The 26621-nt window shown below is 66.7% G+C and overlaps 4 protein-coding genes across 13 annotated transcripts in view; 2 read left to right on the top strand and 2 right to left on the bottom strand.

Moving 5' to 3' along the window:
• The window catches only part of MROH1 (maestro heat like repeat family member 1), a 68445-nt gene extending 63049 nt beyond the window's left edge, over positions 1–5396 (top strand). For 7 of the 9 annotated variants that reach the window (XM_067712570.1, XM_067712566.1, XM_067712573.1 and 4 more), the window contains 9 exons: positions 2381–2518; positions 2865–2979; positions 3285–3431; positions 3620–3808; positions 3985–4140; positions 4223–4357; positions 4428–4530; positions 4605–4670; positions 5117–5396. In XM_067712570.1, coding sequence (XP_067568671.1) covers positions 2381–2518; positions 2865–2979; positions 3285–3431; positions 3620–3808; positions 3985–4140; positions 4223–4357; positions 4428–4530; positions 4605–4670; positions 5117–5202 — 1135 coding nt within the window. In that variant the 3' untranslated portion in view covers positions 5203–5396. Of the gene's footprint in view, positions 1–2380; positions 2519–2864; positions 2980–3284; positions 3432–3619; positions 3809–3984; positions 4141–4222; positions 4358–4427; positions 4531–4604; positions 4671–5116 lie in introns of those variants that run through there. The other 2 variants (XM_067712571.1, XR_010936619.1) reach the window with 2 other exon arrangements.
• An 85-nt stretch (positions 5397–5481) lies between these two features.
• BOP1 (BOP1 ribosomal biogenesis factor) lies at positions 5482–26528 on the bottom strand. 2 transcript variants are annotated; one of them, XM_067712578.1, is made up of 16 exons: positions 26256–26528; positions 24587–24784; positions 18555–18635; positions 8187–8341; positions 7971–8088; positions 7791–7892; positions 7508–7720; positions 7273–7434; positions 7118–7198; positions 6975–7044; positions 6764–6896; positions 6505–6685; positions 6140–6428; positions 5982–6066; positions 5799–5906; positions 5482–5717 (listed from the first exon to the last, which is right to left on the bottom strand). In XM_067712578.1, the coding sequence occupies exons 1-16, from the start codon at positions 26526–26528 to the stop codon at positions 5564–5566; spliced, it is 2403 nt and encodes an 800-aa protein (XP_067568679.1). In that variant the 3' UTR covers positions 5482–5563. The 2 variants fall into 2 exon arrangements, with proteins under 2 accessions (XP_067568679.1, XP_067568680.1); XM_067712579.1 differs by lacking the exon at positions 24587–24784.
• Positions 9883–11871, top strand: SCX (scleraxis bHLH transcription factor). Its single transcript, XM_067712591.1, has 2 exons — positions 9883–10598; positions 11544–11871. Exons 1-2 carry the CDS (start codon positions 10026–10028, stop codon positions 11580–11582), a joined length of 612 nt encoding a protein of 203 aa, XP_067568692.1. The 5' UTR covers positions 9883–10025; the 3' UTR covers positions 11583–11871.
• Positions 12477–14479, bottom strand: LOC137210406 (uncharacterized). The gene is made up of 2 exons (XM_067712251.1): positions 13317–14479; positions 12477–12920 (listed from the first exon to the last, which is right to left on the bottom strand). The coding sequence occupies exon 1, from the start codon at positions 14276–14278 to the stop codon at positions 13322–13324; it is 957 nt and encodes a 318-aa protein (XP_067568352.1). The 5' UTR covers positions 14279–14479; the 3' UTR covers positions 12477–12920; positions 13317–13321.
• Positions 26529–26621: the final 93 nt, after the last annotated feature.

Here is a 26621-nt window from a genome sequence, read left to right as displayed (position 1 = left end):
GGAGGGCCCAGCTGCCACACGGGTGATGCCAGGTTGGCTCAGAGCCAGGCCCCTGGTGCCACCGGCCTGTGCAGGCACCTTCCCCTTGCCTCTCGTTGGGGTTTGGGGCCCTGGGTCCTGGGTCCTGGGGCAGGAGCCTGGGGACGGCAGGGTGGAGCTGTTTCAGCTCCTGGGGACATTCCTGGTCCCCCTGGTGGCTCTTCGGGGCTCCAAACAGCTGTCTGGGGCCACAGGATGAGCAGAGGAAGCTGACGCCCCGGGGCCACCGGAGCCTGAGTGACTGTCAGCCTGGCCGCCTCCCCACCCTTCCCCAGTGTCTGGCTGGGGACACACGAGGGACAGAGTCAGCTCTCCCCGCCCCACTGCGGGGCTGCCCCACCGCAGAACTAACGCGTCCACTCCAGCGAAGGCTGTGTGTCAGGAGGCCTGGACTGACTGTGCAGACCGGGTGGAAATGTGAACGGCCCAGCAGACACGGCCCAAGCAACCCCGGGCCTAGCACACCGGCTCCAGCACCGTGGTCTGAGCTGTGGGGCCTACAGCCCCATGGCCCAAAGAGGGGTTCTGGGGGGCCACCCCTGAGCCAGGATGCGTGCAGTGCCAGGCACAGGCCTTGGCTCTGACGGAGGCCATTCGTCAGCAAGTCAGACCCTTGCAAACGCCACACCCCCGGCAAGTCTGGGCAGTAGGGTGAACAGGCAGGGGAGGAACCTCCTCTGAATCGTCGACCTGCTCCTCGGCCAGACCTGCCCCTCACCACTGCCCGTTCGCTGGAGCCAGGGGCACCTCTTCTGGGCCTTGAGGCCTGGAGCAGGGTGTGGAGCCAGGGGCAGAGCTGCTGGGCCCTAGCTGTGGCCCGGCCCTGCCCACACCGTGCGGGACTCCTTGGCAGGCACCGTGGGCATCTGCCCGGTGACCGCGTGGCTGGAATGGTTTTCTGTGCCTGCAGTCGGTGTGGGCGCCCCACATCCAGGGCCCCCCCCCCCCCCCGTGTCTGGGCCTTTGCTGGGATTGCAGAGCTCCTGGGACAGTGGGAGCCACCTTCCAGTATCTTCCCTGGGGTGGGGACCCAGCTGGGTATAGTCTGTGGACGCACAGCCGGGGAGACTGTCCAGCTGTCGGTGGACACCAGATCCCTCCCCGCCCCCACCAGGGGCACCCCCACAGCCCTCATTCCACCCCGGGACGACCATGAGGCTGGAGCTGGGCCCAGGTGGGGGCAGGGGGTTGTGTGCATACGGCGGGCTTGGGGGAGTCTACCAGCATCTGCTTCCTGGGCTGCCGGGACCCCTGGGCCAGGACCAGTCACGGGGCCTCCAAAAGCGCGTCAGATGCCCCCACAGCCACCCCCGCCCCTCCCCAGATGTGAGGCCTGTGCTGCGCAGCTGGCGAGGCCTGGCCCTCACGCTCCAAGCGCCTAGGCCCCTGGCTGCCCCTGCACCCCAGCGGCTGAGCCGTCGAGGTCACAGGAAGACCCCGTGCAGCTGACGCCTGACCGCCCCGAGGACGGTCCAGCGCACTGCCCTGGGGTGGGCACGTGCCCTTGGGCCAGGAGCCCCGGGGACGGCGCCTACGTTGATGCGCTCACGTCTGAGGGCCCACACGGGCCCTGACACGGGAGGTGGTCGATGTCAGGAGAGAGGGGGTCAGCACGGGGCTGGGGGCACGGCCCTGAGGCCCTCCCTGTGCGGCCCTGGGGACCCTGACGTGCTGTCTCTCCGGGCCGCAGGTCGTGGTGTGAGTCTCTGCCAGGTCCATGTTGGGCCAGCACTGCTGTCCCCAGTGCTGTCTGGGGTCCTGCCCCTGCTGCCTGCTCACTGGCAGCCCTGCACCCTCTGCCTGAGCTGGGGAAGGGTTCATCAAATGAGGGGGGTGGACGCGCAATTCCAGCTGGTTTCTGCCTCCTTGGGCCCCTCCTACGAGAGAGAGGGCCAGCGGGGCGTGGCAGACGGGGCTGCCTGGCCCAGGCAGGAGTCAGGCTCTGGTCTGCCTCTTGAATTCATTTTTATGAAGGGTTTTCTCTATTTTCTTTTCACCTTTTTTTTTTTTTTAATTAAATGAAGGTCTTTAAGGCAGGTGAAGACAGCTGATTGTTACCCTAAAATTAACCTGAGGGCCTTAACTGCTCCAGGGGCCTTGGGGACACTACCTGCAGAGCCCCCAGCTGCCCCTCATGGGGGTTGGGGAGACAGGAGCAGTCTGCCTGAGACCAGAGGGTCCACAGTGGTGCCCAGATGAGGGGGAGGGGAGAGCCCAGAGCCTGCGCCCCACAGGATCCTGCTGGTAGGGAGCAGGCTGGGTAGCCCCGGGGCATGTCTGCCAGCAGGACAGGTGTGTGCCTGAGCTGGGAGCCCTGCCAGCCGCACCCGTGTCTCCGCAGCTCCGCAGTGGATGCGCTGCAGGCCGTGCTTCTCCGAGGCGGCAACGATGACGTGGTGCAGCGCATGGAACTGGAGGGGGGCTGGCAGCTGCTCAGGACCTCGGCTGGGCACGAGGAGGGCGTCACCCGGCTGGCCAGGTGAGCAGGCGCGGCCCGCGCACCCCAGTTCTGGTGCTGGCTGGGCTCTAACAAGCCAGGTACTGTTCAGGTACCATCCGGGGGCCCCCAGTGGCGCCTGGGAGGGGGCCCAGCATGAGGAGCAGGTGCGTGGGGGCAGCTGTGGTCTCTAGGCCCGGCGGGCTGGGAGGGGCGTGTCTGGAGGGGGAGGACGTGCAGGGCCCGGCAGCGGGCGGGGGGCTCACGGGCTGGAGGGCGCAGACAGTGCAGGCTGGGAGGCGGAAGTGCCCCCAGGCCCACATGGGAGTGGGACGTGCTCGGGGGAGGCCTGAGGCCCCAGCCCTGCCCAGTGTAGCCTCCTTCCCAGCGCCATGGCCAAGTTCGCGGGCCCCCGGCTGCCCCTGATGATGAAGGCGCTCTTCGCCACACAGAGCAGCGTGTACGAGATGCAGAGGGTCAGCTCCACAGCCTTCCTGGCCGAGGTAGGAGCCACGTGCTCTAGATCACGAATAGAGGCAGCGGGGACCCCTCCCCGACAGGCAGGCTCAGGCCTCCCCCTGGAAAACCTGCCCCAGGCCATGGCAGCAGGGGCCAGGGTGGGGCTGGGTCAGGAGTTCCGGGGAGGCCAGGAGCTCAGGCTTGGCATACAGGCCTCAGCTGGCCTTCGCCACGTCCCCTCCTCAAAGTGACCTGCGACTGGGAGGGCTGCCCAGTGCAGTGGTGGGGAGGGGGCGGGGCGAGCCTGGGGTTAGTGGGGCAAGGGCGGTCAGAGCACCTCTGCCCCCAGCTGCTTAGCAGCAACACGGTGAACGACCTGATGCTCCTGGAGTCCCTGCTGGACAACCTGCTGGCGCGGCAGAAGGACACGTGCGCCCGTGTGCGGAGACTGGTGCTCCGGGGCCTGGCCAACGTCGCCTCGGGCTCCCCGGATAAGGTGAGGGGCTGGCCAGCCCTCTGGGGCCCCGTCCCCGGGAGGGAGACGGCAGAACTGCAGCCAGTGAGGAGACCCAGGTGGGCACGGGGCAGGCGGTGGGCGTGGACGCGGAGGTGGCACCGGGAGGGTGGGGCGCTGGGCCGCTCCACAGCATGACCTGGGCACACAGGTGTGTGTGGCGTCCCCAGGTACGGGCCCATGGCCCCCAACTCCTGACGGCCATGATCGGTGGGCTGGACGACGGGGATGACCCGCACAGCCTGGTGGCCCTGGAGGCCATGGTGGGCCTCGCGAGGCTGCTGGACCTGGTGGAGGCCTGGGACCTGCGCTCGGTGCTGCTGCACGTTGCCATCCGCATCCGGCCCTTCTTCGACAGTGTAGGCCCCGCCAGCCCCGCCCCTGGCCACGCCAGCCTGGCTCCTGCCCCTTCCTCTCCGGGCCCCGCAAGCCATGTCACCACCGCACGCTCAGGGCCGGGCCCCGGGGTCGACGGATGGGCAGCTCTGGGGAGGGCCCCATAGGGTGACACCTGCCGCCCGCCACCCCGCCCCAGGAAAAGGTGGAGTTCCGTTCTGCGTCCATCCGCCTCTTCGGGCACCTCAACAAAGCCTGCCAGGGGGACTGCGAGGACGTCTTCCTGGAGCAGCTTGTTGGCGGGCTCGCGCCCCTGCTGCTGCACCTGCAGGACCCCCAGCCCCCAGTGGCTGCTGTGAGTAGCCAGAGAGCATGGGCAGGCCGGGCCGGACTCACTCAGGGACTCAGGGACTCAGGGCTCGACCTGTGCCCTGCAGGCCTGCAGGTTCGCCTTGCGCATGTGCGGCCCCAACCTGGAGTGTGAGGAGCTGGCAGCCATCTTCCAGAAGCACCTGCAGGAGGGCCGGGGCCTGCACTTCGGAGAGTTCCTCAACACCACCTGCAAGCACCTGGTGAGGGGCGGGGCAGGGCGGGGGCGGGGCGGCAGGGCGGGGGCGGGGCCTGACTGAGGGCCTCCTGCAGATGCACCACTTCCCCGACCTGCTGGGCCGCCTGCTGAGCACCAGCCTGTTCTACTTCAAGAGCAGCTGGGAGGACATCCGCGCCGCGGCCCCCATGCTCACAGGTGAGGCTGCCCTGGGCCCCCCTCCCGCTCCCCACGGCGCGGGCCCTGACCCCGGCCCCACCCCCGCCCCGCAGGGTTCCTGGCACTGCACGTGGAGGCTGAGCGCCGGCCGCAGGTGGACCTGGAACAGCTCCTGGCGGGTGAGCCCCAGCCCTGGGCCCCGCCCCCCACGGCGCGCTGGGCCGCGCTGACCCTGTGGGCACCAGGGGGGACTAAGTGATTTTCCTGGATTTCAAGGATTTTTTCCCTGTCACTGGTGACCTCATCGTCTCTAGTAATTCACGGAAACTTCTTGACTGTTCCAAAAGAGCTTAAAAAACACTAAAAAAGGAAAAACTATCTTTCCGTTGGCTCCTGAGCCCTCCCGGCAGAGGCCTGTCTTAGGAGGGCGGTGGGCGGGCGGCCCCCACGCACAGGGTGGGGTGTGAGCCTCGGGGGTCCTGGCCCCCAGGCTCAGCGCGCCAAGAAAGGGGGGGCTCAGCCTTAGCCGCAGCTGCTAGCGGGGTGTGGGCGGGACCGCGGGCTCGGACGGTCAGTTCTCAGAGGGCCGCAGAGGAGCCCCCAGCAGCGGCTCCCTGTCCCCCAGCGCTCCAGCTCCTGCTCAAGGACCCGGCCCCCGCGGTGCGCGTGAAAGCTGCGGAGACTCTGGGCCGCCTGGTGAAGTTCGCCTGAGGCTCCCGTGGCAGCGCTGCCCCTACACGCAATACCGGCCTTGCCGGCCTGAACCGAACCTCTGAGATGGGGCCCTAAGGAGCCCCCTGCCCGAGGGGAGCCCCCAGGCCCACACAGCAAGGGAGGGCCGGGGCCACGAGGGTGGGCACGTCGCTGTCCCCCCCCTCCCCAATAAAGCCATTTGCTGCTCAGCAGGTGCCGCAGTGACGTGGCCTCTCCTTCTGGGCAGGTCAGCAGGCCCCCTCCCCCGTTAGGCATCCTGACTCAGAGAAGGTCACGCCAGCAGGAGAAACGCCTCTATTGAGTGTCCGAGCACACACACAGCCCAGCCCCACCTGCCCCGCCCGGGAAGCAGGGCCGCCTAGGTGAAGAGGCGGAGGGTGCCGTCGGCCCCGGCGGAGAAGACCCACGGCTGGGTGGGGTGGAAGGCCACGTCCAGCACCCCCAGGTCTTTGGTCAGGCTGTGCCCCTTCAGCACCTTCACCGGCACCAGCAGCGGGTTCTGCAGCAGGTCGCTGTGGGGAAGGGAGAGGCTCAGGACGTGGGCGGCACAGTCCCCCCGGGGTGCGGGCGGGCGGGCAGGCACCGGCACTCACTTGTACACCATCCCGTGGCAGACGATGACACTGCCGTCGTCGGAGCCAGATGCAAAGAGCGGGTACCGGGGGTGGAAGGCCACGGCCCGGAGGGCCTTCTTGTGGTGCCTGAGGGGGGGACCAGGTTGAGGGGGGTGTGGGGGGGGTGAGTAGGGAGCAGCCTGCCACCCGCCAGCACCTCACCTCAGCACCCTGTACGGCCTGGTGGACAGGTCCAGGTCAAACCACACCAGCTTGCTGTCATAGCTGCCACAGATGACGTTGTCGCCTGGGGGAAGACGCGGTGGTAGGGACCTGGTGGCCCCCTCACCTGCCCCCCACCACCCAGGGCGCCCCCTCACCTGCCGGGTGCACTGCCAGGCTGGACACCCACTTGCAGTTGGGCGTCAGCTTCTTGGTGAGCTCCTGGCGCAGCAGGTGGTAGAGGCGGACGCTGCGCTGGGAAGCCACGAGCAGGAAGGGCCGCACGGGGTGGAAGGCCACGCGCTGCACCTGGCCGTGGCCGCGGCGGAAAGGGCTCTGGCTGCGGCGCCGGCTCAGCTGGTGGATCAGCACCTGGCTGCGGCCCGGGGTGGCCAGCACCACGGCCATGTAGTCCCCACGACCGTGCCACGTCGCCTGCGTCACTGGCTGCGGGAAGGGAGGTGGGCTCAGCCGCGCCCCCCCCGCCCCGCCCCGCCCTCCCCCTCCCCCACAGCCCCCGCACCTTGCCATGGCAGATGCGCAGCCGCAGGCCGACCCGGCGCTCCTCCTCCGAGGCTTCCAGCCAGTGGGCGGGCTGCGCAGCAGGCTCCGCGGGCGGGGTGAAGGCGCTCAGCAGCTGGTCCGTGCTGCCCACCACCAGCCGGTCCCCCAGGGCCGGGTTCAGCAGCAGGACCGCGTCCTCCCTGCGGCCAGAGCCCAGTGAAGGCCCCCGGGCACAGGACCACCCCCGCCGGCGCGGGCACCCCCGGCCTCATACTCACACTGCCACGGCCACCAGGCAGACGGTCGGGCGGGGGTTCCAGGCGACACTCTTCACCACGCCCCCCACGGGCACGGTCCTCACGCAGCGGGCGGAGGCCACCTCCCAGAGCCGCACCGAGCCATCGTCTGAGCCTGAGCACAGCGGATGGGCTCTCAGCACCCGGCCCCCAGCCCAGCCCCCATGGCAGGGCTGCCCCGCCCGAGGCCCACCTGATGCCAGCCACTGGCCACCCGGGGAGACACTGAGGCAGCGGACGAGGTCGCCGTGGCCCCTGTAGACCTGCAGAGAAGGGGCGGTGAGGGACGGAGCCCCGGAACTGTGTGCTACCAGCCGCCCCGCCCTGTCTGCTCACCAGGGCCTGGCACGTGGGGAAAGGCTGCAGGTCGCGTGGCCGGGGCAGTCTGGGGATGAGGTCCTCAGGGTCCACGTTCACCTGGGAGAGGAGCACGTGGGGTCAGCTGTGTCCACCCCCACTCCCCGCCCCCGCCCGGGAGCCCCACCGCACACCCTCATCTTGCGCTGCCGTGGGCACAGGTAGAGGTCAAGGCAGCGCTCGAAGCGCTCCTGGATGAAGCGGCCGTACGCAGGCACAGCCCGCAGGCTCGGGAACCGGCGCGGCAGGAAGTTGAGCCTCCTCTCCTCGGGCTCCCGCCGCTCGCAGGCCATGCGCTGTGAAGGCAGGAGTGAGCCCGGAGCGCGGGGCGGGCGGGGGCAGGCAGACCCCAGCCTGCACCAGGCTCACCTCCTCCTCGCCGGGCAGGTACTCGGGAGGTGGGTTGTAGGACTCCGCGTGGCCCGGCAGGGCCAGCTTGGGTGCGGGCACGTGCATTTTGTGGCGGCCCAGCACCGCGCCGGGGTCCTCGTGGGCCCACAGGTCGTAGAAGCTGGGGGTGGCGTCCCGAGGACGGCGAGGCTGGATCCAGCCCATCTTAATGGCGTGCACCATGCGGGAGACCTGCAGAGGTGGCAGGGTCAGGGCGGGGGCGGGTGGCCGGGGGCGGGCCGGAGGATGGGGCCGCACCCACCTTCTCCTTCTCCACCAGGGACGGGATAAAGCTGCGCTTGTCAGCAGGCCGGTTGGTCACCGGGTGTATCATGAGGTCCCCACTGAAGAAGTCCACAGCCGGCTGCGGGGACGAACAGAGGGGTGTGGGCCCGGGCCCCGCAGGTGCCCCCAGACCCTGGGGACAGCGGCTGCCCCTTACCTCGTACGGGTTGAAGCTCACATCCCCGAACTGGCCTCTCTGCAGTCGCCGCACCAGGGCCACCTGTTCATCTGTCAGCTGCACGCTGTGCCCCGTCATCCGGTCCCGCACCGTACGCCTAGGGGCTGCCCGTCAGCGCCGAGGCCCTGCCCCAGCCCGCGCCGCCCCAGCCCACCGGCCCTGTCCCACCCCACAGTCTCCGCCCCACGCCCGCACCAGTAGTCAGGGTTGTCCATCTTGTCCAGAAACTGGTCCAGCTCGTCAGGGGTGCGCAGGGGCTTATAGATGCGCCTGCCGTCCAGGTCGTAGCCCACGTGGGGGAAGTCATCGTACCACTCCAAGGGCACGTTGCCCACCGTGTTCCGGATGTCCTGGGGCAGGAGGCCAGCATATCGGCACTGGACACCCACTGTGCCCACCCGTCCCTCCAAGCCCCCCAAAAGATACAGACGAGGGGGAAAGGTGAGGGCAAAGGGACGGGCTTCAAGGCTAGCCAGGGGCAGCACCCGGGCACCCTGGCTTGTGCCCTCTCCCTGGGGTGTGACGTGGCAGGGCAGCCGGCACTGTCCCCCACCACCCCCTGGCCCTCAGAGGCGCCGGAGCTGTACCTTCACATTTTCCACTGAAGTAGCGCCAACGCCGGAGCCTCCCCCTGGATTCCTTGGCCAGGGCTCCGGGCAGCCACAGGCAAGGGTGACCTCATCGCCCGTGGGCTCCCTCCCCTGGCGGGGGGCCTCAGGCAAAACCGGGTAGCCACGGGCAGGGACTCGGGAGAGACCCCACCCACCCACCACAAAGGGACGCGAAGCCGCCGCACTGTGACCTGCAGGCGCTCAGGGACTCCCCAGCCCCCAGCCCTGCCCCCACCCCACCCTCAGCGGGCAGAGCAGCCACATTCCTGGACACACATTCCTTGGTCGAGGCCCCTGCCAGCCGCCACCCTCCCTCCACCCAGCACAGAGACTGCTGCCCAGGCGGCCGCTTCCTGCAACAGTAGCCCCGGGAGGAGTGGCCCCAACGAGACAGCACGGCCGGGAGCCTGGGAACCCCTCCCCCTTACAGCAGGACAGGACCCTCTGGGAGCTGCCCCTCTGCACCTGCCCCCAGCCCCCAACCTGCCGACTTCAGTTCTCCCCACTTGCCCATCCTCCAGGTGTGCCCCCGCGTGTCCCTGCCGTTGCTAGGAATGCCCTTCCTTCTCCTGTGACCCCCAAGTCTACACAGCCATCCCTGAATTGGACAGACTGGGGGTGGGGGGGGGGTCGGTGGCCCAGAGAAAAGGCCCACGGGAGCACTCAGCAGGGGAACGGGGTGCTGGTGGGGGTTTCTCCAGAGCAGGAGCGCAGGCAGGACCCGGTAAAGTGGGCACACACAGCCTGGGCCAGACCTGGAGATTGATGCCAGGAGGGGGCAGGTGCAGGAGACACAGGCTGTGTCATCAGGCGACCCCAGGCACAAACCTGAGAGAGGGCGGCCAAGGGAGCTGGGGCTGAACTCCAGCCCCTCAAAGCTGTTCTCTGCCCCCTCCTCCGGGCACAGAAGGCCCAAGTGTACATGGGAGGGAGAGACAGACAGGGTGTGGCTAGGCGCTGGGGCCAGGGCAGCTGGGTTAACTTGGTCATGCCAAGGAAGAAGGCCTGGGTCATGGGTCCTGCTTGACCCTCCTGCCCCCCCGCAAAGAGGGAGGAGAGGAGGCGGCACAGCCCCGGTACCACCCAGAAGGGGGCTCCCACTTTCCCCGCATCCCCCAAAGACAGCAAGATGCTCCAGGCCCCTTCACCGTGGCGCGAGAAGGCAGAGGGACAGAGGGCCCCTGCTCCAAGCGGCCTCCAGGGGCTGGGAGGCGGGGAGGAGGGCGGGCCGGCGCGGGGGAGGGGCCGCCTCGGCTATAAAGGCCCGGCCCGCGGCCCTGCTCCAGCCCGGGACGCACACGTGCGCGCGGCGCCGCAGCCGCCACCGCGGGAGCCCTGAGACCCCGCGCCCCCCTGGCCTGGGCGGCGGCGGCGGCAGCGGCATGCACAGCGCGCCGCGGAGCTGACGGCGGCCGCCGGCCCCATGTCCTTCGCGATGCTGCGCTCGGCACCGCCCGGCCGCTACCTGTACCCCGAGGTGAGCCCGCTGTCGGAGGACGAGGACCGCGGCAGCGAGAGTTCGGGCTCCGACGAGAAGCCCTGCCGCGTGCACGCGGCGCGCTGTGGCCTCCAGGGCGCCCGAAGACGGGCCGGGGGCCGGCGGGCGGGGGGCGGCGGCCCGGGGCCTGGGGGGCGGCCGGGCCGCGAGCCCCGACAGCGGCACACGGCGAACGCGCGCGAGCGGGACCGGACGAACAGCGTGAACACGGCCTTCACGGCGCTGCGCACGCTCATCCCCACCGAGCCAGCCGACCGCAAGCTCTCCAAGATCGAGACCCTGCGCCTGGCCTCCAGCTACATCTCGCACCTGGGCAACGTGTTGCTGGTGGGTGAGGCCTGCGGCGACGGGCAACCCTGCCACTCGGGGCCCGCCTTCTTCCACGCGGCGCGCTCTGGCAGCCCTCCACCCCCGCCGCCCCCGCCCCCCGCCCGCGACGGCGAGAACGCCCAGCCCAAACAGATCTGCACCTTCTGCCTCAGCAACCAAAGAAAGTTGGTGAGTGTTGGCCGCGGGTCGTCCCCAGAAAGGGAGGCGAGGAGGATGGGGCGCCCCCCACCTCCAAACCACCCGTGCAACCCACACCTGCCTGGCAGAGAGGGCGGGGCCAGAGGCAGGCAGAGCTCCCCAGCAGCACCTGTTAACCCACGCGCAACCCCGTGCCCGGGGCGGGGGGGGGGGGGGGGGGGCGCAGCACGAGGAGGAGGGCGCAGCTGGAGCAGGCGGGGCCGGGCCTTCCCTGGACGTTCTCCCCACGAGTCCTCTGGACACAGGCTCCCACGGGGACCAGACAAGGGCACCCAGGGCCAGATGGGGGAGGAGACTGAGGCAGGGCCGACACCAACTTGGAAGCTAGGGGACCAAACCAGGGTTGGATCAAGCAACTCTGGCCACCCACCCTGCCCCCGGGGGAAAGAGACTCAGGGGCAGTGGGATCCACTTGCTCTGCCACTGGCCTAAGGCTTATCGGGCACCTGCCTGCCCTCCCCTGGCCCCTGCCCCTGGGGCTGCCCACTCGGACACCAGTGCAGCTGTGGGACCCGCTGGCAGGAGCGGGCAGGAGACTGGGGGCTGGGGGAGAGGCCCCGCTGCGGGAGACGCTGGCTGGCCGTGATTTACGGCTTCTGCTGTGCTTGGTGGCACTGGAAAAGCAGGGTGAGCAGGCAAGGAGAAAATACGGCGCGGCTCTCCCCAATCCCCACTTCCTCTCCAGACGGCACGCGCGAGCTCCTGGGGCCTGAACATCTGGGAAATTTAATTTTACAATTTCGGCTGTGCAGCAGCGTACTCTCCTCCCCAAGCCGCTTGGGGAAGCTGGGCTGAGCGTGGAAGGGGGGTGCTTTCAGCACCCCACCACCCGAGACAGCACCCAGTGGGGAAGCCCAGAGGTGCAGGCTGGCACTGGTCTCTGCGCGGGCCCTGACACTGCCCTCCCCTCTGCAGAGCAAGGACCGAGACAGAAAGACGGCGATTCGGAGTTAGAGGCGGACACTGCTGGGCCATCCACGGAGAGCCCCCATGGACCTGACTCGGGCACAGGCCTCCCTGAGGGCACCCCCCAGGCCAGCCCTGCCCCAGCTGTGAGCGGGGCCGATGGACAGACAGGCGGTGGGACTCAGAGCTGGCCCAGCACTTGCCCAGCCCCACTGGAACTTTCCGTGCTGGCTCCCAACCTGGTTTTCTTCTGGTCGCTATGTGCTGGCATCTTTGATACGATAATATAAAGTCTGGAAACTTTGTATAATTAAAAGCAAAACAATTATCTTCTAAACACGGACGCACACTGTCCTCTCCAGCAATCGAGAATCCACGCTGAGCCGGAGCCCGAGCCCACCCTCCCACCCCTCAGGGCTCCGTGGGCCAAGGTACCCAGTTCTCGGGGAAGGTCCCCCACTTTCCCGGGCTCAGGGCCGGCGCGCCCAGCACCCCCGACCAGGGAACTACAGCGTGGGGTCCGAAGGAGACCTGTGAAGGGAGAGGAGGGCGAGGGACCGAGCAGGACACAGGCAGCCCAGGCCCGGGAGCAGTCTCGCCCCACCCCCGTTCCAAGAGCCTGCCTGGTGTCCCAGTGCCCTGAAGGGTCCTCAGTGCTTGCGGCATGCAACTCACTGGTCGCTCTTCAGGGCCTCGGCACCTCAGCCTCTGCCCACGGAGCCCCACGAAGGGGGCCTGTGGGGGAGGGTAAGCGAGGGGCACTGTCTGGCAGAGTGAGTGCCCAGGCCTGAGGGCATGGACAAGGTGGCAGCTGCCTGTGTGTACCCCTGGGGCCCACCCCTGCCCCCAGCCCTGCAATTGGCCCCGGCAGCACTGCTCACACCGGGAGGACCCCTGGCTGCCCACCACCCACCCACCCACCCAACTCCCCCAAAGGCCCCACCTGCCCATGAGGAGGGCAATCCAGGCTTCTCCCCAGAGCTGTGCACAGCTGGTGGACCACTAAAATCGTGCAGGTGACAATTATAGACTAGTGGCGCGAGCTCCACGGGCACAGCAGAGAAGAGAGGTGGGGGCGGCTCTGTGCAGGCCACCCCAGCACCCCCAGGCTGGCCAGCAGCCTGACTTCCGGCCAGCGGGCGGGGAATGGCCATGAGCGCCAGGTGCCAGCCCCGGGCCCTGCAAGCCCTCAGCGCAGGCTCAGGGACCCCGGGAGAGGGCAGGTGCCGAGGCCCACGTGGGCACCGCAACAGGGCAGGGCTAGAGCCGCCCCCTCCTCTGAACAGACGGGCTCCAGGGAACCGAGAAGCAGGAAGCGATGGTGTAATTTTGGAGGAAATTCTCAAAGCCAGAGCCATTAAGGACTAGAAGGGGGCTGTGTCCAATCTGACAGAAATATAACAGGATAAAAAGTCACAACGGCAGGTTCCACTCAGAGAGAAACCCAACCCCAAATTTCCTCTCCTTAATCCTGCAGGAGCTTACAGCTGGCCAGCCAAAGGGGGGGAGAGGGCATGCTCGGTCACCCCCACCCGCCTGCCTGGAGAGCCAGGACCCAGGAGGAATGTGGGGATCTGCCTGGGGGATGAGAAAGGCACCCCTTCCGCCCCAGGGCACTGAGGACACTGCGAGAACGCGACCCGCAGAGGGGCACGTGGGCAAGCAGGGACGCCCCCCAGGGTCTCCGGCCTGCCTCCCCTGCTCCCCAGGGCACCAGTGCAGTTCTGTGGGGACGGTCTGTGGCCCACCTGCCGCTCACCCACCGGCCTCACCTCTCCATACCTGGGCTAGGTGGGAGTGCACCCTCCCTCACAAATCCTCCCGAAGACGATGGGCGGCAGGGGGCAGGGGGCCGCATGCCCTGCACAAAGGCCTGAGAGAAGAGTGCGGGGTGAGGGGGACAGGCAGGGCGAGGCCGGAGGGGTATGGGTGTCAGGGACCCTTGGAGCCGGTGCAGGAGAGGAGAAGGGGCTGAGGGAGCCTCGGAGATGCCAAGTCGGTAGGAGAGGACAGGCCGTTGGGACGGTCCCCAGGGGCCGGCAGGTCCTGGCACGGGGCGCGTGGGCCAGGCCCTCGGCTGCTGGGCCTGTGACTCCGACAGCGGCTGCAGCTTGGCCAGCCTCGGGCCCGGGCAGTGGGCCCGGTCGCTCCCTGAGCTGCACCGGTAGCAGCAGAGGCTGAGAGCCTGGCCCGCCAGCCAGCAGGAGAGAGAGGGGAGGGGGCGGGGAGGGGCACGCCGTCACCCTCCACCGCTCCAGAAATTCAAACCAGACTGGGGGTGGCGGGCCGGCCCGAGCCCCTGCAGCCCCACGAGAGTCCACTTGGCTACTCACGGCAGCCGCCAGGCCCCCATCCACCACAAACCCCACTTCCTCCCCAGGACGCCAGCCTCGCCCCTCCACCGAGCCTCCGCGTGCCAGTGCCCCACAGAGGCGGCACGAAAGGAGGGCCCAGCCCGCACCCTGGGCCAGCAGCCGCCTCTGCAGGCCAAGCAGGCCTGGAAACGCTCTGATGGCCATCAGGGCCAGTCTGTCAGCTCCCTGTCCCCAGCCCGGGGAACGAGCTGCTGCCGGCACCACGTGATCCATCGCCAGGCCGCCTGCGCCCGCAGGCCAGCCGGCCCCCACCCTGCGCAGCACCTGCGGGCTGCCAGGAAGCACATGTGACCCCGTGGGGGCGGGAGCCCGCCGACCCCTCCAGGGCCCAGACAGCCCCCAGCCTGCGCTCTCCCAGGGGGCCGCCATGCCCCAAGGACGAGCCTTCGGCGGCAGGGGTCCCCCGCCCCCCAGGCTGCACCGGACACGGGCGGCCACCGGCTGATGTGTCGGCTGGGATTTTTCCGCTCTCGCAGAGCCCCCCCTCCCCTCCCCCTCCCCAAAGTGGCTGCAGCTGTCAGGACCGCAGATTGGAACTGCAGGTACGGCGCTGGCCCGCTGCCCACCTCCCTCCCGTGTCTGTCTGAGAGAAAGGAAGCCGGCCCACCTCTGGAATCCTTCACTCTCTCCTCGTTCCGCCTCTCCCACCTGTCCCCGGGGAGCGCGGGGTCAGCCGCCCTCGCTCGGGCTCTCTCTTCCCCTTGCCCCTCTCCGATTACAATGCCGGCAGTGTTCCCTCAGCTCCCCCGACACGGAGCCCCCCCCCCCCGCCCCCCGCCTTCCTGCGCCTCCTCTCTCCCGCACTCCATGGCGGGAGGAGGACAGGCCACGTGCCCCAGGCCACCTGCTGCAGCTGAACCCACACAAGGTGCTGGCAGGATGAGTCCTGAGTCCTGGTCGACGGGCCCAAGGGGAGAAAGCCAGGTCCCACTCGGCCTCTTCCTGCCCCAAAGACCAAAGCCAGCTGAGGGGATCCCGGCAGGGGTCGGGGTCAGAAGCAGGGCCCACCAGCTGTAGCCAGCCAGGCCAGGGTGGGGCGGGCGAGAAACTCGGAACCCCCTTCCCAAACCTCCTCCGTCAGACTGTCCCTCCCAGTTGCCGTCCTCACAGAAGTGCTGCTGGCCCGACCCACCCGAGCCGTCGGACGTCGTGTGGGCACAGGGCCCCTCCGAGGCCACTCCTTGACCCCTGACCAGTGCCTCCACGGCTGCTGGGGTAGAGAGAAGCAAGTCCACTCCCCCGCCAAGGGGTCCATGGGGGAGGGGGAGAGGGCACCGAGGTTGCCCCTGCTCTTGGGTCCTCAGATACCCAAGACCCCCACCCACCTGCCCCTCCCCCTCCTGGGGTTGGCCAGGGTCCAGCGGGCATTCCCACGTGGGACACCCGAATCTCGGCTCCCTGCAGGCAAGGGCTCCCAGAAACTCCCCTGGGAATGCTGGAGGTGGGCATAGGCTTGGGACCCCCTTGCTAAGTGCCAAAGGCCCACTACGCTGCTTCACACATCCCAGCCCCAGCCCCTCTAAGACCTCATTCGGGAGGACTCGCCCCGAGCCCCTGCCCACACACGGCCAGCCCCCCACCCCGAGCCCTGTCCTCAGCGAGGCAGCCGCGGCCTGGGCCGGGACACATGCTGGCCCTGCTCAGCAGCCGGCCGCTCACCGCCTTTCCTACACAGCTTGCCCCCACAAGCCTGCCCAGCCAGCCCCAGTCCACGGCCACACCTCCAGCCCTAGGGCGACACCCACCGCATCCCCGCCCCGCCCCAGGCCCAGGAAACTGGCTCCAGTGGGCACAGGGCAGGCCAGGGCCTCTACCACCCAGGTGCCCCAGTGAAAGGGAGGGTGCTGCTATCCTCCAACACCCTCCGCCCTCCCCAGGGGGAACCCTGTCTCCCAAGTGTGACAAGTGGACCCAGGGGGGGCGGCGCTGGCGGGGGGCACCCCACACACACCCAAACGCAGCGGGCCTGGCTGAGAGGTGGTGCCTGGCAAAGGCAGCCAGGGGCGCCCTGAGGTCACAGCCGCCACACCCACAGCCCCCCCACGGCCACCTGTGAGGCCACGGTGTCATCGGGCCCCTCCCAGGCCAGGCGGCCGGGGCGACCCGAGGGTCTGTCGGAGCCTGGCCGTGGGACGGGGGCCCGCCAGGGAGGCCGGCGGCCCGCGAGGCCGAGACGCACGCTCTGCGCAACAGCTCGAAACCCGAGCCGCGGCTGCGCTGCCAGCAGCAAGCGAGCGCCGGGGGCCGAGGGCCGCGCCGGGGGCCGGGGCCGGGGGCGGGGCCCGGAGGACGCGGCTGCCGCTCAGTAGCCGGGAGGCCATTAGCGGCGCCTGGCGGGAGAGCTGGGAGGACCGCAGCCCGGACGCAGATGCGCCCGCCGCCCGCCCACCCTTGCAGGGCCGGGACCCCGGGGGCTCGCAGCCCCGCCCCCACCCCACCCGCCCAAGGCCTCAGCTTCTCCCAGGCCAGAGGCAGGGTGGGGGAACCCCGCTGCTGCGAAGGCCGCCCAGCCCCCCGCCCCCGCCCCTCCTCCCGGGGCGGCAGCTGGATGAGATCACGTCTGTGGGGGAGGGGTGCAGTGGACTTGTGGGAGCGGGGCTCCCCCCACTCACGGTGGCCAGGACCCCCGCCACGCGTGGCCTGGCAGCACGTTCAGGGGCTGCAGCCCTGTTGCTGCCTGGGATGTGAGCTGGGGGGAAGGTACGGAGAAGGCCAAGGTGCGGAAACAGGACCCAGGTCTCCCGAGAAGGAGGACCGTTGCTCACCCGTCAGTGCCTGGGGCCGGGGTCCCCCAAAGCCATGCACGGCAGAGGCCGGAGGTCAGAGGGCCTAGAAAGTCCGGGCCTCAAGCCCAGGCCTGAGGGGTGGGCAGGACAGGGACTGGGGAGGGGGAGGTTGGGCACTGCCACACCGCAGGTTCTCCCCCAGGAGCATGCCTTGTCAGGACACCACTGCTGGAGGCTGGCCAAGGCCTGAGTGGAGTCCTGGCACCACCGGCCACCTCCAAGGATGCTGCGTGGAGGAGGCGCTGCCCGACACAATGCGACCAAGTGTTCGCGGACGGTGGCCCCCCCCAAGTGCCAACCACCCAGGGCACAGCCCCGGGGTGGGGGAGGCTCCCACGCCCCTCGCGTGCTCTTGCCCCTTGGGCTCCCGAGAGGACTGCTCGCCACCCCACCTCTCAAGCCTCTTCCCTGAAGCCCACCCTGCTTTGCACAGACGGCAGAGATGCGGCGACAAGTGTGTGTGTGTCGGGGGGGGGCGGGGGGGCCGGGGCAGCACTTCTCAGGGAGGAGAGCATCTGTCAGGCCAGCCTGGTCCCTGAAAGCCGAGCTCTGCCGCCCCCTCGAGCCACAGCCGGCTGTGCTGGCAGAAGTACGGCTCCCTGTCACTCAGGCGACATATGGGATAGTCATCGCCGGAGGAAGCAGCCCCCACCCCGGCGGCTCCAGCACAGCCCGGGCCAGGAGGAGCGCCTCCCCGCGGGCGGGCCGAAGCCCCTCCCCCGGCCTCTGCACTCCATTTACAATCATCATCGATTTCTCAAAATACCGAATATAAAAAAGTAGCCGACAGGATGTGGCTGCCGACAGCCAGAGCCCCTGGGAGGGGGGGAGACAGGCCGGGAGCCGCGCTGCACTGGCCCCCCTTCACCGAGCACGCCCGCTGCTCCGGCCAGGAAACCAATTTATTTTGTTTTGTCTCTGTTCTCTGAGCGCACAGAGACCGGGTCGGGCGCGCAGCCAAGGCTCCTACAGCCGCTGCCAAGAGAGCAGAGGATGGGGGTGGAAGCTGCGCGGGGGCGGGGGGGGGGGGGGGGGGGGGGGGCGGCGCGCGTGTCTCCCTAGCCGGGGACAGCCCCTGGCAGGCGGCAGGAAGAGCCACCGGGCGGCAGGGACCGCCGTCTCTGCAGGCCCCCCAGCCCGAGGAGGCACACACCGGGAGGGCTCACGCCAGGGCAGTGGGCACAGGGGCCGCAGCCCCGCCCGCCGGCCAGGACACATTAGGGAGGGGGCGGCTGGGCGAGCAGCACGGCCACGTCTACCTGGGAGGCTCCTCAGCCCCAGCGTCCCCCAGAACCCACGGGCAGCTCCGGGCAGCTGAGCCACAGCAGCCTCTGCCCGAGCACCCCTAGCCTGGCAGCAAGCTTTCCCCTTGAGAGCGTAAACGTGGGAAGGACGACCAGATTCACTGACGGCCCCTGCGGCCCAGGCCTCCAGGATGCCAGGGAGGAAAGGGGCAGAGAACCGGGGCCGCCCGTCTCCTGCCCTCAGTGCCCAGTGCAGGTGCCCGTGGGGCCTGTCACTGCACCCTCACCCCCGGGGCCCAGCCCAGGCCGGCTGGTGTCGGCGAAGCCTCCCCGGGCCTGTCGGTGCCCGCCCAGAGCATAGGGGCGCCCACCGCCTGCCAGCCCCGCCGCCCACCCCCAGGGCCCAGGGGTGGCTGCGAGGTGCCCAGTGCCCTCCCCTCCCCGCGATGACACACACTCCTGCAGTCACGTGTACCCGACCCTGAATCGCTCTTCCAGACGGGGACTGGGGCCCCAGGCCAGGACGCCCACTCAGGCCTCGCTGTGGCCTGACCCACCTCTGCCCAGGCAGTGCAGCCCACCCTGCGAGCGAGGAGGCCACGGCCCCAGCCATACCTCCTCGTCAGAGCTGTCCTCCACGTACTCGTCCTCAAGCCGCACACTCGCCACCTCCGTCCTCGGCGAAGGGGTCCCGGCCTGGGAAAGGAAGGGGAGAGCAATTATGTTATGTCAGGACACTGACGCCCTGTGCCTGGGGCAGATCGCAGGTCCAGGATGCCCGCCCCCTCCTGCCAACGCTGAGGCCTAGGTTCCTACACCCCAGTCTCTAAGCGGCTCCAACCTGGTCCCACCACAGGTCTAAGTGGGCCTCTCAGGGAGGGGGTCCCACCCAGGGTCATCCTCTGTCAAGGACTGGACCCATCATAACGTCCAAGCTCCGGGAGAGGACCCCAGGGAGGGGCTGACACCGGCAAAGGAGCACTTAGCCACCCCCGCACCCCTTAATGCGAACAACGGCTGCAGGGCTCCCGGCCCAAAGGCCCAGCCGAGCCCAGAGCCAGCCTGGGCTCAGGGGACGAGGCCTCTCAGCAGCCGTTCCACCGAGGGGAAGGCCATGTACTCGCTCTTGGCCACCGGCAGAGGGGCCACAGCCGACCCACTCCTAGGGCAAGACCCTTGCCCCGAGGAGGCCACATTCAGCGCAGCCAGCCAAGGGCCCAGAGAGGCACCCACACTCTCAGACTGCTGGGAGGACCCGGCCCCAGGCTGACCCCGCCCACCGGGCCAGTGAGTGGGTGCCACTGCTCACTCACACCCCAACCTGGAAAACAGATTCTCCCCTTGTGGGGCGGGGGGACCTGGTGCACCGGAACTGGGATTGATGGGGAGAACAGCCCATCTCTCCCCCCCGACTCCAGGGGCAGTAAAGTGTAGCAGGGGCCCCCCACCCCGAGCACGGGCGCCCCGCCCAGAGCCCCGCTCCCCCTGCCCGGGCAGGAGCCAAAGGCCCACAAGGCAGCTCTCCCTCCCTCCTGTTTTTCCCTCGGTGTAAGGAGGGTGGGAGAGTAACTTTCTTTCCAGGCCAGGAAAAGGCGAGATTCGGTTTCCACGTCTCTCCCACCCCTTGCTCCCCGAGCTGTGCGCTGCAGGAGCCCTGCCCTGAAAGTGGGTCAGCACTGCCTGGGGGCAGGGGCAAGCGGGGGGCGCAGAGGGCCAGCCTGGGACCCAAAGCTTTCCTGCCGTCCTCACCCACAGCAGCAACCAGCGGACACACCTGCCCCAGGCCCTGGGCTGGCAGGACCCCAGGCCGGGCCACTTGCAAGTCTCTCCACAGCCCCCTGATGCCAGCCCGTGGCTGACAGGCCACTGGTCGCAGCAGGGTCGGCAGTGCAGGCCACGGTGCTCCAAGGCTGCCAACTGCCAGCCAGTCTGATGCCCCCCACCAGGCACCGGACCCCATAAGCCCAGCACCACCTGCACGACAGGCCACCATCCCGGGGCCCTGGCCAGCCCCAGTGATGCCTGCGGAACCAGACACAGGCGGAACCTCAGCAAGGGGAGGGGACACCCAGCAGCGGGGCTCTGAGTTCCTGGGCAAAAGAGCTGGACACCCGGCAAGGAGGGCCCTCCCTCACGGCACCAGGGCTCTGAAGCCACATCCTCCCTCCAGAGGTGACGCTGCAAGGCAGATTGTGGCCACCAGGGGGCTGCCGTGATGCGGGGCGTGGCCCAGCTCCTGGGACCAGGAGGACCTAACAAACCCCGCCCCTTCAAAGTTTAGAGGTACCGAAGCCGGGCAGTGGCCACCGTAAAAAAGGGAGAACTCGCAAAGCGCCGCCCTCTCTCCGCTTTCTCAAGCGGCCCAGCCCCGGCCCCCAACATCCTCAGGCACAGGCACCAGGTGGCGAGGGACTGCCCAGAGCCGCCAGCGCCCACCCCAAGACGGGGTCAACGCCACGTGCTGCGGGCTCGCAAACGTGTCCATGTGGATGGCTGGGGGCCCACGGGCAGGACCAGAGGGAAGTGGGGTTCTGTAGGCAAATGTCCCAGACCAGGGGACCAAGGGAGGCAGGACGGGCCTCTCCTGGGAGGCGCTGCAGCCTCGCAACATGACTGGCAGCTCCACGGCCAGGTGCTGCTGCACGGCTTGCTTGCTCTTGGAGCCCTGAGTCCCGAGAGGGGGGACAGGCAGGCTGAGGTGAGATGCCCAGTGACAGCCAGCCACTCAGGTCACCCCACCCAGACGTGTGAGTGAAGCCCAGAACACGGGATGTGATCTGAGTGACCACCCTCCGAGGGCAGAACATACTAGAAACCTGGGGAGGGTACAGGAGAAGCTGACGTGCTTCACAGCTGAGGGGGGGCTGTGCGATCTCCCAAACCCACTGATCATGTCACCCCAGATGCGACACCACCCCACCTGCCCTGAACTCTGATCCCCAGAAATAAGAGTGTCTGACGCTGGGCCACGGCCGGGGCTCTCTGGGACAGGCCCGGGCACATCCTGCCTGAGGTGGCCTCCACTGACGGGGCCCACTCCCTCCCCAGGAGCCAACGCCCAGACCCCACAGTGCACAGGTCTGGGACTCACAGCTGCTACTGGTCTCCTGGGGGCCCTGCCCACCACTCCCCAGAGCTGAGCTGAGACCCAGATGGGCTCCTCCTGCCCAAGGGTTTGCAGTAAGCTCAGTGCACAGACAGTACAGGCAGGACTCTTAAGTTATCTGGGAGATGCTAGTTGCACATTAGGCATCGCTACTAGGTCTTCTGTTACATTCCTTTTTTTTTTTTTTTTTTTTTTGCGGTACGCAGGCCTCTCACTGTTGTGGCCTCTCCCGTTGCGGAGCACAGGCTCCGGACGCGCAGGCTCAGAGGCCATGGTTCACGGGCCCAGCCGCTCCGCGGCATGTGGGATCCTCCCGGACCGGGGCGTCCCCTGCATCGGCAGGCGGACTCTCAACCACTGTGCCACCAGGGAAGCCCTGTTACATTCTTGAACGTGGCAAGCAGATTCAACTAATGAAGATGGGAACTTCTGTACAAAAGAATAAGAAAACAAAATACAGGAAAACCCACACAAATGAGAAAGCACCAAACCAAACAGGACAAGCAGAAGAAAAAACGGATCTAAACAAGCACAAAAATGAAGAAATGGCCGTCAGCACCTAAATCCACTCAAGATGAGAAATCAAGAGGAGGCCCAGCAACGCGAGACCTATGGGACCGGAAAAGCCCACCCAAAAGCACCACCAAGTGCTACCGGGGGGACACAGGGAAGCAAGAGGCCCTGGGTGACTGGGGGTGCCCGGCGGCAGGAGCCACCACCTGAGGGTGGAAACAGGAGGCGTGTGGGCGGCCAGTGGGGAAGGGGCCCAGGGCTCCCCTCCAGCTTGCTCGCAGGGGACAACCCACGGGCTGGGGCAGGTGAAGGTGGGTCGGCAGACCCTCGAGAGGGCCCTGAACTAGCGGAACTCCCCAGCGTGGTAGGAAGGTTCTGCAGGTTAGCAGCCCTGCCGTAGCTGCAGGATGAGAGGAACAGGCTGACTCGGGGGGCCCCGATGCAGAGCATGACAGGGCTGTCACGGGGGCCGCTCCTGGGTGTCTCGTGCGGCCAGGCTCGGGGGGAGACAGGAGAACACACAGGAAGCACTGACTGGCCTGTTCGTGAACAGGAGACGTGGAGAATCGCCAGCTACACCAGGTGGAGCGGTGGATGGCTTCTGAGGAACGGGTGGAAGAAAAGGGGAGATGGGGGACTTCCACCAGGAGTCAAGAGCACCCACCTCTTCAGTTCCCGTTCTTGGCCTGGACGAATTCCAACCCAGTACTGAGGTCCCCGCTTTAGAAGAAAATACTCCAACACCCCTCAGCTACAGCACGAAGAAGCCAGAGACGTGAGTGCCCAGGCCAAGCAGGTTCCAGGGAAGCTGGCAGGGCTCCAGGACGACCCACAGGGCATGCGGATGGGCGCTAAGAGCCTGCGCACGCGCGGGGAGGGGAGCACGGCACTAGCGGGAGACAAGGCGGGGTGAGGGAGCACCACCGGCCCAACGGAGCACGGAAGGGAGGGCCCGAGGGCCTGGCTGCCAGTGGGGGACGCCTGGGGAGGGCGCAGAGCCACAGGCAGCCTCACCCCCTCTGAGGACGCCCCCACCCAGGTGGCCTGGGCTGACTTCCTCAGACAGAGGGCTCAGAGGGCACCCCGGAGGGCCGAGGGCCAGGGGCGAGGACGGCTCCCCACCCTCTGGAGAGGGTGGGCATGGAGTCTCTGCTGAGCTGCAGCTCGGCACCCGCTGAGCCGGCCGCCAGCAGACCCAGGACGGCAGCACAGGTACCTCTGCGGAGCAGCACAAGCCCAGTGGCTCGCGGGGCACAGGTGGTCAGCCTCGAGATGCCTGTACAGCAGTACCTCACCTAGAGAATTTCAACTAAAAATTATTTTTATTAAAAAAAGTTATTTAAAAAATAACTTTAACTTTTAAAAATCATTCCTAAAATTTTGCTTATAAAAGAGGATAAAAATCCTATTTTAAAGGAAAAAACTTAAGCGTGTGGACCCTTAATTTTTTTTTTTTTTTTTTTTTTCCGGTACGCGGGCCTCTCACTGTTGTGGCCTCTCCTGTTGCGGAGCACAGGCTCCGGACACGCAGGCTCAGCGGCCATGGCTCACGGGCCCAGCCGCTCCGCGGCATGTGGGATCTTCCCGGACCGGGGCACGAACCCGCGTCCCCTGTATTGGCAGGCGGACTCTCAACCACTGCGCCACCAGGGAAGCCCCGATCCTTAATTTTAAAAGAGGAGGAAAAGATCCAGGAAGATAATTTAACCATGAACTGTGCTCACCAAGGAGAGTGAAGGCAGCGAATGGAAACGTCCTTTACCGAATAGTGTTGATGTAAGATTTAACGTTTTGTCAAGGAGGGAATATTTTGTAAATTTAAAAAGTTAAGGGACTTCCCTGGTGGTCCAGTGGTAAAGAATCCGCCTTCCAATGCAGGGGATGCGGGTTCGATCCCCGGTCAGGGAACTAAGTTCCCACGTGCCGCGGGGCAACTAAGCCCACGTGCTACAAACTACAGAGCCCAGCGCTCTGGAGCCCACACGCCACAACTAGAGAGAGAAAACCCGCACGGCACAACTAGAGAGAAGCCTGTGAGCCGCAACAAAAGAGCCTGTGTGCCGCAACTAAAACCCGATGCAGCCAAAAATAAAATAACTAACTAAATAAATAAATAATGAGTCTTAAAAAAAAAAGTTAAAAAGGAGAAAAATCTGCCCATAAGCCCATAAAGCACGGGCAAGGCAGTCTGTGGACCATCTTCTCTTTGTGCACCAGCGCTACAATTAAAGCTTGAATGGGTGGAGAGTTTAAATTGGATTTAAAATCTTGTCTTCCTAGGAAACAGATCAAATAAGTGTGGCTTTTGGTTTCCATCACGGTCCTAACCTCCAGGACACCACGGCCATTCAAAGTATAAACAGTTACAAGATCGTTTCTAGGATGCTCTGAACAACCAGTGTTGTGTTTTACTTAAATTAAGCTTTTCTGTCATTTTCCTCACTTAAGACAAGAGTGGGGTTTGCCTTTCCCCATCGTCACAGCAACAGGCAGGACAGCAAAGCCTCACGCGGCGGCCAGCTGGCTCCTGTGCCCCCGAGACCAGGCCAGGTGGATGGAGCTCCACTCGCTCCCACAAGTGCGGGGCCACCAGCTCCCCCCAGGCAGTCCCCTGCAAACAAATCCCACCTTGGGCTTTGCCCCTAGGAAACCCAGCCTACAGCTGAGTCTAGCAAAGCGGCCTGAGCCTCAGGAGAAGTGACATCAGAATCACCGGGGTAGGTGTGGGGGCCCAGGCAGGTAGATTTTGGGGGTTCCTATGAACAGAGCACATGACTATGCTTGAAAACTGGTGCTCTAGAGCTCAGAGCACCTCAGCTCCAAGAAAGCGTCCTACCCAGCCCCCACCAGCAACACCCACCCCCTCCCCTGCCCCGCTGCACCAGAGGAGGAACGAGGGCCTTGGGGTTCCCAAGGAACGGGAGAAAGCACTGCCGGGAGCCCCCAGAGAGCCCGATGCCTGCCAGGCACTTTCCTGGCCATGGTCATCCAGGGGGAGAGCCCACCAGGAGGCTCCTTGCCTACGCACCTGCTGCCCGGGGGGCTTCTCCGTCCCGCTGTGCTGCTCATCGCTGCTGGCCCCATCCTCCTCCTCAGCCGCAGTGTCGGCCTCACTACCGTCACTGCCGGAATCCTCCAGGCCTGAGAACACACTTTCCTCGCTGTCGGAGAGGCCAGGATCGCTGCCAGGCCCAGGGCTGAGACCAGGAGCACCGAGGAGAGAAGGCTAAAAGGAGCATGGCGTCAACGAGCCCACAGCCCACGCAGCGGGCACCCTGCGCTGACCCACAGCTCTGTGTGGCCGGCCTCCAAGGCCACAGCCCTCAGGCCACAGCCTCCACCTCCACCAAAACCACCCACCCAACCCAGGCCTCCCTCACCACCCACCTCCGCCGACAGCAGGCCGCGTGCACTCGGAAGAGACATTCAACTCCTAGCATCTCACAAGGCAAGGACTCTTCAAGGAGCTCAGTTCCCATCACATCCCCCACACCGGCCCCCTATCCTCCACACCCCACCCTGGCACTTAAGAGACCCAGAGCTATGAGGACACTAGGGCGGGGTCTGGGGCAAGCAGAGGACCCCAACCTGAGGGACTTTTCCCACCTGAAGCAGAAGACTCTGTATCCAACCAGATTGGGACCGACAGTTGATCAGTAAATTGTAAAGGTTGGTTGAAAAGACATAAAAACTACACAAGCTTTACTTAAAAGCAAGTGTTTCCATTCACCCCCTCAAGGGGTAGGACCAGAGCTTCCCCCGAGCAGAGCTCTGCTGACCAGACACTCCCCGATCCCTAAGTCTACAGGACGCAGTGCACGGTGTGGACCTTTTAGAACTGCAACAAGAACTTGCAGACTTTTAGCAAGCGTTTATCTGAACGGAGAATTCGCTGCTTTTCAATTGTTAAGAAGTCTCTCACCTAACTGGACAGCCTGCACTCACCAATTACTTGGCAGCACTCAACTCAGCTTCCACAGAAACGACTCTGACACACACTAACTACTCCAACACTTAGTAAGCCATACAATTAAAACAGCAAGTGAAAACGGCATAAATGATTTGGGCACAAGTACAAATGGCTGCTGATGGGTACAGAGCCAGGAGGACTTGTCGCAAAGTGAGCGGGCAGCCGGACAACCCAGCAACGTGGAGTCCCGGCTCAGAGAGGCTCGACTGTACAAGCCTTCGGCGGCTTTCTACCACCGAGATTTGATGACACCCCACAACCCAGCTGGGGTCCAGCTGGAAACCAGGAGTGGCCATGAGTCCAGTTGAAACGATGCATCCAGTGCAGAAGGCACTGCCTTACTATTCTCGTACCCTCTTTTACAATGCATGCGACGTATTAGTAACGTATCAACAGACAAGTGGTTACTGCAGGCTCAAATCCCTTTAACGCAGGAAGCACAATTCAAAGGGCTAGGGAGGCTGCCGCACAGGATGCCAGCCCTCCTTCCTAGCTCTCTCCAGCCCAGACGTTCTTCCAACCGCAGAACAGCCCAGCCCCACACCGGCTACCCCTCGCACAGGGGGTGCTCCCTGCCCAGGACGCCCCCACAAGGCCACCACCAGCAGAGGACAGGCGACCCTCCTCCCCGCTTTCCCCGGCCTGGCTCCCCGGCGCTGGCGGCCGAGGAGCCGCCACGTGCGGCCCAGATGCACCTCCCCGTCCCGCTCGCGCAGCCCGCGGTCACCTCCTCCGGCTCCGGCGGCCGCTTCCCCGGCAGCGACCCCGCCGCCGCCGCCTCGCGCCCCACGCCCCGCGTGCCCGCCATGCTCCAGGCCAGCCCCGACCCGCGCCGCCACTTCCGGCAGCGACACGACCGCGTGGGCCTGGGGGCGGGGCCCTCAGGGTCAGAGGGCGCAGGGCGGGCCCTGGGTGGGGCGGGGCCGGCGTGCGCGCGCCGTGGGGACGCGGGCGGGCGGCGCCGGCGGGAGCGCGCCCGTCGCAAGATGGCGGCGGCCATGCTAGAGCTCGGGGCCGTGTGTGCGCAGCGAGCGGCGGCGGCGCGGCCCGAGCGGGAGGCGCGGCGGCGGCGCTAGCCCGGCCCTCAGCCCCT

This window comes from Pseudorca crassidens, chromosome 17, assembly GCF_039906515.1.
Source record: "Pseudorca crassidens isolate mPseCra1 chromosome 17, mPseCra1.hap1, whole genome shotgun sequence".
Taxonomy (NCBI): Eukaryota; Metazoa; Chordata; class Mammalia; order Artiodactyla; family Delphinidae; genus Pseudorca; species Pseudorca crassidens.
This window is presented reverse-complemented; position numbering and strand designations above follow the sequence as displayed.

What these genes read in the sequence shown, in the direction of transcription:
- BOP1 (XM_067712578.1), bottom strand. Translation starts at nt 26,528, where the DNA reads ATGGCCGCCGCCATCTTGCGACGGGCGCGCTCCCGCCGGCGCCGCCCG. An exon ending in CACGGCAGCGCAAGATGAGG is followed by an intron (nt 7,199 to 7,272) that starts GTGTGCGGTGGG and finishes CTCCTCTCCCAG; the next exon opens with GTGAACGTGGACCCTGAGGA. An exon ending in TGCGCATCTGCCATGGCAAG is followed by an intron (nt 6,429 to 6,504) that starts GTGCGGGGGCTG and finishes CCCTTCCCGCAG; the next exon opens with CCAGTGACGCAGGCGACGTG.
- SCX (XM_067712591.1), top strand. Translation starts at nt 10,026, where the DNA reads ATGTCCTTCGCGATGCTGCGCTCGGCACCGCCCGGCCGCTACCTGTAC. An exon ending in TCAGCAACCAAAGAAAGTTG is followed by an intron (nt 10,599 to 11,543) that starts GTGAGTGTTGGC and finishes TCCCCTCTGCAG; the next exon opens with AGCAAGGACCGAGACAGAAA.
- LOC137210406 (XM_067712251.1), bottom strand. Translation starts at nt 14,278, where the DNA reads ATGGCGGCCCCCTGGGAGAGCGCAGGCTGGGGGCTGTCTGGGCCCTGG.